Source organism: Magnolia sinica, chromosome 3 (assembly GCF_029962835.1).
Source record: "Magnolia sinica isolate HGM2019 chromosome 3, MsV1, whole genome shotgun sequence".
NCBI lineage: Eukaryota > Viridiplantae > Streptophyta > Magnoliopsida > Magnoliales > Magnoliaceae > Magnolia > Magnolia sinica.
The window spans coordinates 68,978,242-68,990,478 of NC_080575.1; the positions used below are offsets into that span (position 1 = coordinate 68,978,242).

General features: G+C 38.9%; 1 protein-coding gene across 1 annotated transcript; it reads right to left on the minus strand.

Moving 5' to 3' along the window:
- Positions 1-7,928: 7,928 nt before the first annotated feature.
- On the minus strand, positions 7,929-9,257 carry LOC131238920 (galactolipase DONGLE, chloroplastic-like). The gene has a single exon (XM_058236504.1). The coding sequence runs from the start codon at positions 9,255-9,257 to the stop codon at positions 7,929-7,931; it is 1,329 nt and encodes a 442-aa protein (XP_058092487.1).
- Positions 9,258-12,237: the final 2,980 nt, after the last annotated feature.

The window sequence follows — 12,237 nt, forward strand, 5'->3', positions numbered from 1 at the left end:
GTGTGTGTGTGTGTGTGTAAATCCATACCTGCATGTTGTCAAGAGGGAAGAAAATTATATATATATATATATATATATATATATATATATATATATATATATATATATATATATATATATATATATATATATATATATATATATATAAACTACCTTCACGCCACAATTTATGGTGGGCGCCCACAACGCAACCTTATGCGTGGGTCGTCTGTGATAGGGGCGAAATGCTTATATATAGGCACCCAGGCCATAGGGACGTAAGATGAAGAAAATCAAATGAGAGAGGGAGAAGTTAAGGCAGAGAGCTTGAGCAGACAGGGAGACATGAGAAAATATTAACAGAGAGAGAGAGAGAGAGAGAGAGAGAGAGAGAGAGAGAGAGAGAGTTTAAGCAGACCGAGAAAATAGAGAGTAGAAAGAGGGATAGAGAGATACAGAGAGTGTCTGAGGGTTGGAGTTTGCCTGGAGGTGCTATCCAAAGTACCTTAAATATTTCCAACGTGCCGACATGCTGCCCAACACAAGAGGCAAAAATGGTCATCAAAGGAGTCAAAAAAGCTAAGAATCTATCCATTTCTATTTAATTTAAATTCTACTCCACACATTTCTATTGCATTAATCACTTTCACATTTTATTTTGCATCATTCTCCATCTTCCATTTTTCACTTTATTTGCTTGCCCAGGACCTTAAATCCTATGAAGTAAGGCTAGTTAGCATTTATTTCCATTAACTGTTTTTGCTTTATTTGCCTACCCTGGGCCACCTAGATCTGTGATGTAAGGCTAAATAAACTGTTTTTTCATTTTACTTTATTTGCCTGCCCAGGATCTTAATCCTATGAAGTAAGGTTAGTTAGCATTTTATCTTATTTTCTGCTTCCAGGGCCACTTGGCTCTGTGATGTAAAGCTAGATAATTTCTTTTTTCTTATCTCTGCCTGCTTGGCCCACCTGGATTATGTGAAGCATGACTAAGTATAAAATGCCAAAGTTCCATTAAATCCCTAAAAATTGCAAATCTTGTGAAGTATAGACCGCACATTGTGCGGGTGAAAAAGGGTACTTAAACCCTTCCTTTTCCATCACCAAGGCCTTTACTCGGAATCTACGGCTGCAAACCAACCGCGGGAGTCACTTGAGTTGGAAAATCGTGAGATTGCCTAACTCTTAAGGGATTCTACGGTTCCTAGTCGGCCGTAGATTTTATGCTTTATTTCGCTAGTGGCGACTTCAAATCAAATGCATTTTTACACCTGAGTCAATAGCATACATCGCCCACAATAGCAAAAATCAATACAAAAGCCAATAAAGCGATGACACTGCCACGCTCGTACACGCGTGCGGGGGGAGGCGTTCGTGCTAGGCCTAGCTAGTTTATGTTTTATTGATGAAAATAATACAGATGAAAGTATAACTAATGAGTTGGCCCGAGAACAAAAGGATGCCGCTGAGCCTATGAACGATCCACGTGGGATGTAGCTGTACCTGTTAGATGATAAGTTGGCAGCTTTGGACCATCACTAATTGTCAGTTTTTATCTTATTTGATAGAATTAGTTTAACTGAGATAAGTTGAATGTTGGTATAAATTTTAGGTCTCTAAATATTTTATTAATTACATTTATTTGAATTATTTTAGATATGTAAGAAGATTTCAAATGACAGGCCATATTAATTGACGGAAAGTATTTAGTGGATGCAGTTTGAGCGGCTTCTGAATGTTAAGAATGTATAGATATTAGTGATTAAATATTTTGTACGAAAGGGACTTAAAATGGATGTAAACCTTGCCTCTAAATAAATTATTCATTTGACGGAGTTAAATACACCTTGTGTACTGAGTTACGATCCCAAACTCGAGTACGAGGGTACGAGGGTGCAAACTTGTACTCGCATTCCATGCTATAACATATCCTGCGCTCACGGTTGATATGATACCTTCAACATCTGGGTTCGACTTCAGATTGCGTTTCTTAGTATTTTTAAACAATGGTAACGCATCTGTATATACTGTAAATATGTATCTTTACAGTATTACAAAATATAGACTGAGTAGTGGAGGGAGCACATTGTTTCACTGACCAAACAGCTTTAACCATCGACATATCCACTTTGGATTTGGACACCTGACCATTTTCTCTTCACCGTCCATTTATAGCAATCGAACAGAGTTAGGATTGTCCGGTGAGTGCTTTTCAGTCCGTTATATATCCACCCATGATGGGCCCTGTAATTTAGACGGTTTCGATGTAAAGTTACGCCACAAATACGGCACATTAGTTGCTGCCATTTAATATACGATAGCCAACACGCACCTATATTCTATAGTGGCGAACACGCACCATATACAGGCACGATTGCAAGACAACAAGAGAGACTTAACAAAAATGGCTTTCCACGAATCATTCCATGTAAGATTGTAGTTATTGGACGTTGAGAGTGATATCGTGAGGTCACTGTATGGAAACCTTTCCATGCACCTACTTGCATTGGGATTCACCAGCATTGTATCATATATCTGAACTATCCATTTGCTATCAGTCTATTCTTCTTCCATCACAACCTAAAACTCACAGCAATCTGATGGTCCTAAATGCCTGCTACTAGACCCATCTTCAACTAACTATCTTGCCCATCCATTATTGCATGCCACTGATTTTGTGGGTTGGATTGTCCAATCAATATGATTTTTTCAACACAGCTTACTAAGAATGAAATGGATCTAATGGACAGTCCAGATAGATGATTTCTGTGACAATGGGCCCAAATGCAACTATGTGCATTGAAAGGTTTCCATACACTAAGTCTACTTCTTGGAAGTTAATGTGATAATGAGAAACGGGTCGGAGATGGAGTTAACAGACTATAAAAAAAATTTAAAATGGGTATAGGCCTCGTGCGCTAGTGTTTGTGTCCAAAGTGTCTCAAGGTTGAGGTCATGGTTCTACTCCATCCTGACCCACCCAAACAAAAAGAAAAATGAAAAGGAATGCTTTTCTACCTATTAGAAAAACACTTAATGGAAAAATAAGCTATAGTTACTTTTCTAGAGGATGGTTTTAAAAGAATTAATTAGCACTAGGTTGGCATGTGAGCTAAATGAAAGATGTAGGAAATGAGAGCATTCATGGTCAAAGAAAGAGTGACGTTTTTGGGAAGCTATTGGATGGAATCCTAATTAAATATAGTAATGAGACTATTTCTTAGAAAGCCAACGTTCCTTGGCAAGAATATCACATGGAGAATTCAATGAAAACGTAGGGGAAACCATTCTTGTAAAAACCATAATAACAAAAATAAACTCCCAACAAAACCCACTTCTCAAAGAAAATAGTGTTTGAATTTATACAGATTAATATAATTTCTATATAATGTGGAAACCGAAAAATAAAAATTAATCCGAATTGAGGACAGGTTGAAGCACGTCTGAAATGCTGTCCTTAAAGTGTTATTTGCCCCTACTCAAGTAAATTGAGTATGCTGATAGGTTATATGTAAACTGCTTCTAGGATACGACGAGCCTGGTGTGGGTCTGCATTCAGCAAACACGAAGGCCCACCAAATGGAACTCTGTTACATAATCTGGCAGAAATATAAAAGAAAAATTCCAGAAGAAAAGAGACAAGAAGAATATTTGTTTTAGACCACTGCACTTGGTCAGTTCTTCAGCCACTGGTTCAGTTGAACCATTCTAAACCACACCGTTGGTCTGTTCTTTAAGCAAATGTTCAACCCTTGCTGTCTTGCTGGAATCACTAGAGTATAGGAGAGGAGTAGTGGGTTGTCTCAGTTCGTATGAGTCTACTGGAGTGGGTTGAGAGATTGTTTGGAAACCCATACAGGCCCTCCTTTTATAGGCTATGGTGGCTGGGGGTTATAGTAGAGAGAATTAAATTGCATGACCGTTTTCTAGCTGTTGGAGAAAACTAGCCATTTTATGGCCGTTTTCTGACTATTGTGCATGGGCCATTAAGTTGCTGCATGCTGACTGTTGTGAGATAGCAGCTAGCCGTTTTCTAGCTGTTGGGCTAGCCATGCAGCAATTATTGCTGAACCTTCACTAATGGCACAACTGTTACAGATCTATTGTAACAGCTCTTTTTTAGCTCTCTATGTATATTGGAGGACTCTCAGTCAGTCCTATAGTCTCCCCTTCATCCAACCATTTGCCTTAGCCACTTAGTCGCACATGTCTTACTCCGGTTTGCTAAAGGTCGTGAAGGAGCGACCCACTGCAACATGATGCGGACGTGCGAAGTGCGCCACTAGTGCCTCTACAGCCACACTACCTCACATGCCTACGCCCTCGCACCGAGCCGATGCCCGAGACCGAGACCAAGCCCGAGCGCGCGCGCGGGTGTTCCGGTGCGTAAGGTCCATAGTCCTTGGACTACGTAAGCAAATATTATAATACTCCCCTATTTTCATTTAAACCACAAAAAGTTCTTCTCTTTTTCCAATGTGGGGCTATTCCCAAAACCCACAAAAATGTATTTTTTCAAACACTTTTTATATATTATATATTATTTTTATTATTTTAAAATATATTTTTTAAAATCAATATTTTGCAACAAATAGTGGGGCCCACCAAGTGGCCTCTATATGGATAGATAGTTTGCATCATGGACAACGTGCATTCGAGACAAAACACATATACATAGTCACATTCTCTTCCATGAAATAATCACATCTTTCGTTCTTAGATGAAGAGATGGGATAATTTTACAATCAATATCATAGACTGCGATAAAAAATTGCAATGGTGTGACTTCTTCTAAACTGGAATGAAGTAGATTTTAATAGTTATCTGATGTCCATGCATCGATCTTAATATTTATTTGGGTATTTCACGTGTGTCATACATGTGACCCACATGTATCATGTGTAATCTTGTGTGAACAAAGACCATTTTTGTAATTTGGCATAATATGTATTGTCTATTTAAATCCCTTAGGGCCCGTTTGGCCGGGTGGATTGGAAGGGATTGAATGGTATTAGGGTGGATGGCATGGATTTCTAGGTAATGATGGTGTTGTCATTGGATTGTCTGGAGATCCATGGGATTGCTATATCCCTGGATTGCTATATCCAGTCTGTTTGGCACGCCAGGCCTATCCTGGTATTAAACCTTCTCATCCCTTCCAATCCCTCGAACCAAACACATCCCAGGCAAATTTGAAAGGATTAGGGTGGATTGGATGGGATTTAAAGGTAATGACGGTGTTGTCAGTGGATTGTCTTAAGATCCATGGGATTGGGATCAGATCACCGACTCTGTTTGGCACGCCAGGCCAATCCCGGGATTTGACTTCCAATCCCTTCCAATACCATCCAATCCCTTCCAATCTGACCGGCCAAATGGGCCCTTAATTGGGCACTGTTCATCTTCCAAATCTCTTCTATCCATATTCACTGAGAATTGTCTGCGATGGCATCAAAACCCTCCATGTGGACCATTTCTGTGAGGGCTAACGAAAGAACCCTATATGAAGTTTCCCTCAGAATTTGGAGAAATGTTATTAGAAAAAGTAAAACCCATCAGTCCCTAACAAAGAAATCATAATTGAATTTTGGTTTGAGGATGTTTGCTGCACCCAGCTCATCAACACTTCATCACGTGTTCAACACCACTCATGTTATGGTTTTAAATGTTGTCTGATAGGCATAGTACCATCCAATATATATTGTGTATTGGTCGTCACTGATATGATAAATCCATAGTCATCATATATCAAAGAGAATTTACAAGAAAGAAATATATATATATATATATATATATATATATATATATATATATATATATATATATATATATATACATACAAAAAAACAGATATACAATATTTTTTCCATATATTTTTTATTTACCTTTAAAAAATTCACATTGATACACCTGATAAATCAGTCACATTGGGGATACAATACATCTTGAATTGTGCATTGATTCTCACAGATATGGATACAAAACACAGTACTATAAACTAAACGATGGCTCATGTCAGAAAGATCCAAGATATCTATCAGAGTGATCATTCTATCGAGATGCCCTGGCTCAAATCATTCATGTCCAGTCATCACTGGGCCACAGTTTACAAAACAAATATTACTGTCTGTCTTTGCACCCATTTTGAATCAATGGACCTGCCTGAAGAAGCCATTGGGATCAGGCACACATGTTCCAAATTGTCATTTGTGCGGGCTCACAGATGGGCAGTAATCTACACGCTTGTGGGCTCTACAAACCTGTGATTCCAAGTAGTTAAAACTATATATTCCAATATCTTTCATCCCATATTACAACTTTTTTTTTTCTTTTCTTTTCTTTTTCTTTTCTTTTTATTGACTGAACTTCCATCTTACTTGTAAATCGATGATTAATTGATCGCAGTTATCTTCATCTAACTAGTTCTAAGGCAAGGTTTGGAAGAAAATCCTCCTTACACTCGAATTCATACATATTGATTAAATGTGGACAGGAAGACATTCTCTTGCTTTTATGAAATACCATAGATTTGACTATTACATAACTTCACAAATTAAGGTTTTCTAATTCCTTCCAATGAAACTCTAAATTCAAAATTTTGACTCGGAGCATTTACATGAGCAAATTTCTGAAAATAAGTCATGGGTGGTGCAACACAAAATGCTTATTCAAATACACGTAGATATGTTGATCAACATGGGCATACAAAAATTCAACAAAGAATGGGTAAAGTATTAATAAGGGAGGACTTTTGATATGAGAAGTGTGGATTGAGAATTTGTGCATCATAGAGATGGTTTTGACCTCTTTTTTTGTTCCTTATCTTTTTCTTCAAGCAAAGGAGTTGCACTTCATGTCAAGGCAAAAGGAAGTACCTGGAAGTAACTCCGTTCCTGCTAGCACCTCATGCATGACTTGATTTTTATTTTTATTTTTATTATAGAGAAAACATAACTGAATGTTATGTTTTCTCATAGACATGGTTTTGACCTTTCTTTTCTTTTATTTTTTATTTATTTATGTATTTATTTATTATTTATTTTTTTGTTCTTTTCATTTCTTGAAGTAAAGGAATTGCACTTCATGTCAAGGCAAAAGGAAGTACCAGGAAGTAACTCCGTTCCTGCTAGCACCTCATGAGTTGATTTTTTTAGAAAAAACATAACCGAATGTTATGTTTTCTCATACACATGGTTTTTACCTTTTTTTTTTTTTTTTTTTTGTCCTTTTCCTTTTTTGAAGTAAAGGAATTGCACTTCATGTCAAGGCAGAAGGAAGTACCAGGAAGTAACTCCTTTCCTGCTAGTACCTCATGTAACTCCTTTCCTGCTAGCACCTCATGGATTCCTTTCTTAGAGAAAATATAACTGGGTGTTATCAGTTTAACCAGCCTTTCGAAAACCTCGCTAGGTTCACAGACAAACCAGCATATGCTTGCAACATACACCAACGAAGCCAAGGTTTCATAAAATATATTATTTAACCTTTAGATAACCAAATGTCAACAAAGCCGACATTTCATAAATTAAAAAAAAATAAAAAATAAAATGGGTTTTGTTCAACTACTCTTGACCTTATTTTGGGGGACCGAGCATGTGTTCAATCTGACCACCTAATGGATGGCTTAAATCTTACACGCCTATGACAGTCTGCACATGTGTTGGCATGTTGATGAGAGTGGGCTTAGTAAACCTCTCATGAAATATAGTATCTAACCTTAGGTATTCGAATCTCAACATAGCCAAAAGATTTCATAAAAATAACAAATGAGCATTATATCAACTAGATTTGACAGAATACAGTGTTGTATAATTTTTTGTTTGGAGGTTGCAAAAGTCCTCTCAAAAAAAATGTAAAATTTGAATTTCCTATTAGATAATCACCCCCAAAAAATCAATTTACAGGCTTGAGGAGTTCATCCATTCTAAGCAATGGTGTTTGCACCATCATGTCCTTAGTGATTCCACCAAATCACCCACATTCTTTGCAGCATTATGCCACGGCCACGTGTCAATCTTCTGTGCACTCAAGAACTCCCTTGCCATACTGAGAAAATCAGGCCCATCTTTTTGAACTTGCACCCTCTTGGGGCATCTTAGTAAGCTAATGTAAGTCTCCAGGTCATGCACACACGAAGGATCTCGCATCTTGAAGAAATCAAGGGCTAGTTCAACTCCCACATGTGCATAACATGAACAGCTCCAAGGGAGCTCAAATCTCCCTCCCAAATTCCTAAAGTTCTCATTCAGGAAGACTCCGGGAAGCTTTGTGATGGGATCGTTCACATTTACTATCCTTAGAACCTTCACCCCCAGCTCTTCACACCTCTCTTTGAAGCTTGAATTTCCAACTCTTGGCCCTCCAAACGAGTAGACGGTAATGGGTATTTCATGGTTTGATCCGTTTCTGTTTAGGCCAAGCTCTGCAATATCATATGCAAGAAGCAATGCTAGAGAGCTGCCCATGCTATGTCCTGCCACGGTGATGCTCAGCTCCTCGTCCTTGTACTCGTTGATAATCCGTGATAGCTCCGAGAGGAGCTGTTCTCGACAGCTCCCATGGTTGAACTTGCATGTGCTATCATCGGATGTATACAAATTCAAGAAGCCTGATTCAACCTTAACATCAGGCCGTGGATTATGAGGGTCCAATCGTGCGGGAGTCAACGAACTCATGAGATTCGCAATCCATTCTGGGTTTGTAACGGTTCCACGGAATGTTACAACGATGTCTCTCCTTCCCAGTCTCTTCACTTCTTCGTCAGAAGACACTGCAACGTATCCAATCCAACGGCTGCAGCATGTCCCACTTTGGGTGGGGATACTGATATCGGGCGTCGCGTAGATGTACTTGGTGACTTCATAGCCACAGCCATCCATCCCTACTTCTCTCAACATGTTCTTCTTCCCATACTTGCAATTCAAGTACCTTTTCGAGCTGGGTTCAAGATCGAAAGCCTTGTAGCACGCTGTCACAAACTCCCCATACCGTATGATCTCATCTCGGAGAAGAGGATTCAACGGCTGGACGAGGTCTTCCCAATTATCCGAACCTTGAATCTCCCTCCAAACACGAGCCAAGCAAGATCTGGCTTTGTTCCTGGTCTTGGTCTCGACCACTGGTGCAACCACAGAAGCCGTTAGAACAGACTGTCTGCTCGATGATACTTTCTTCTGGGTCACCCTCAATTGCCCAAAGGGACACTGTTGAGGTTGAGTTAGGCGTAGTTGGTGAGAAAGCAAAGAAGGATTCGATGTAGAAATGCTCGAAGCCATTGATGGATCAATAAATGGAAAAAGAGGTATGGAGAGAGGATGTAAAGAATAAGAAGACAGTGCAAGTTGGAGAGAGAGAGAGAGAGAGAGAGAGAGAGAGAGAGAGAGAGAGAGGTGCAAGTTGGAAGGATGGTAGTTAGGTGAGTGTATATATACAAGGAGGTTGTGATATTTTAGAGAAGTGGGATATTCTGGTTTTATTTATTTTCGACGTGAGGGTAATATAATATATGAAAGCATGTTTGGCAAGGATTTGACTGAAATCTATAGGGTTTTTTTGAATGGTCGGTTGTGGTGTATGGGCCTCTTGTGATGCCTTCTTTGCGGCTCTGTGTAAAAAGGGGTCCAAAACGCTTTTGATGCCTCCATGTTGATTCGTTGACTGCAGAGCCTAGCGTAGAAAAAAAAAAAAAAAAAAGAGAGAGAAAAAAAAAGAAAAAAAAAAAGAAAAGAAAAATATTGCAATTATGCTACCGACGCCGACATTTTCCGCTCCCTATTTTCATTTCGCAAATTTTGCACTCTCGGAGTTTGGACGGTTTTGACGCATGCGCCGGGCCTTTTTCCTGTTTTCAACGCGGCGCACGGAAAGCGTAGTTGGGAGCCACGAGAGAATCTAAAATGCAGGAATATTGGATGCAAAGGATCTCAAGAAAACATCGGAGGATTTTTGCCGTTGATCATGGATGAGGTATGGATGGGGTTCTGTTTGATCCGTTGATTGAAATGACGGTGGTCTGGGATTGCGAATACCTCTCTCCTGAGAGGACTGCTTTTTGCAGCTGCGCGCATGCGGATTTGCTAAACACAAACACCATCCCACACACCAGCTGATATGGTGTGTGCGTGCGAGATCCAGGACGTAAATCTACAACTATTGCTAGCAGCCTTATTTACAATAATTTTTTTTTAAAAGTCCTAATCATCAGTTGCGCCTAATATATACTTTAACCATGGACCATTGGCTACTACTGCTTCTTGCTGTCCATTCATTTCTACATGTGTGGCCACTAATGATGAGCCAATGTTTCCTCTTCTTCTTCTGTTTTTTTTTTTTTTTTTTTCCCTGCTAAGTCCGAAGGTGGGTCCCACTCGTGGGTCATTTTTATCTTACACGCGAGGTGCGCTTGTGTTTAGCACGTGGAAATGCGCGGTGCAAAGGCATTTTATCCGCTTCCATTGCCAGTTGGATGCGGAAGGTAGCGTTTTCCCCCCCTGGCATGACTGTCAATCATACTAGTTGTAATTTTGGGTTGTCTATGGGCAGGAATGAAAGCCAGGGACATATATCATATGGGATGCAGATTAAAAATGGATTTCGCTACTGGAAGTGACATAGACGGGTTTTGTGGGCTCCACCATGATGTATGTGTTGTATCCATGCATCCATTTGGAGAGATCATTTTAGGGCACGAGCCAAAGAATGAGGAAGATGCAAAGCTCAAGTGGACCCCACCACAGAAAATAGTGCCGACAGTGATACCCACCGTTCAAAACTTCTCAGGGCTACAGAAGTTTTCGATCAAGCTAATATTTCTATTTTCCCATCTTCCATGATTGGGTTAACTTATGAATAGGTTGGATCTCAGAAAAACATAATGGTGGGCCCTGGGAAGGTTTCAACATTGGGCATCACTGTTCCCACTGTTTTCTGCGGTGGGTCCACTGGAGCTTTGAATGAGCCTCATTCTTTGGCGCATATCCTAAAATGATCTCTCCAAGTGGATGGACGGCGTGGATACAACATATACATAATGATGGAGCCAACCCAACCTGGTTACATCACTTCAATAGTTAATTTTGGCTACTGATGCTGTTAGTAGCTAATCTGCATCCTATTATGTGTGAGATATAGGCCCATGAGGCCCATTTGTGAGCCATCAATAAGTGGGCCCCACACGTTCTTTCCACTTGATGTTTATCTTTCAATTTTCTTGGAACTTAAATTTATATTTTAAATTTAAAGAGGTGGATTGCCTGTGAAAGCTTGGTAGAGCTACTGCACGTGAAAGCTTGGCGAAGCTAAGGAATGATGAATGTCTTAGAGGGGGATGATTAGGACCAAATGGAAATTATGTCATTTAAATTTAATTGCCTACTTAAATTAATATGTAATTTAAACTAGATAAGGTATTTAACTCTAAGGTTTCCAAGTCATTAGAGAGTCCAATCACATAGACTACATATAATGTGGCAATTAATTAACAAGTCTATAAACCACTACAAGAAATTTCACTTTTACCTACGAAACATTTCGTAGGTAAATGATATTATTTCGTAGGCAAAGAGTTTTACCTACGAAATATTTCATCGGTAAATTCGTTGGTAAAAAGCCGTGGCTAAAGACTTTTATCGATGAAAAAATGTCATCGTTGCCAATGGTAAGACTTTTACCAACGAAATTAAAAACTTTGTTAAGACTTTTACCTACGAAATGTTTAGACTTTTACCTACGGACGTGTTCGTAGCTAAAAACTTTGTTAAAACTTTTACCTACGAACATTTTTGTAGTTAAAAACTTTGTTAAAACTTTTACCTACGAACTTTTTCGTAGGTACAAACGGTGTTAGGACTTTTACCTACGAACATTTTCGTAGCTACAAACTTTATTAAAACTTTTACCTATGACATGTTTCGTAGGTACAAACTGTATTAAAACCTTTACCTACGAATGTTTCCGTAGCTATAAACTTTGTTAAAACTTTTACCTACGAATTTATTAGTAGGTACAAACGGTGTTAAGACGTTTACCTACGAACGTTTTCGTAGCTACAAACTTTGTTAAAGCTTTTATCTACGACATGTTTCGTAGGTACACACTGTGTTAAAACTTTTACCTACGAACGTTTTCGTAGTTAATAACTGTGTTAATACTTTTACCTACAAAATTTTACGTAGGTACAAACGGTGTTAAGACTTTTAACAAACTGTGCTAAGACTTTTTACCTACGAAATTTGACGTAGGCAAAACTGTTGATGA

Excerpts from the sequence above, each read along its gene's own strand:
- LOC131238920 (XM_058236504.1), bottom strand. The coding sequence starts at position 9,257 with ATGGCTTCGAGCATTTCTACATCGAATCCTTCTTTGCTTTCTCACCAA.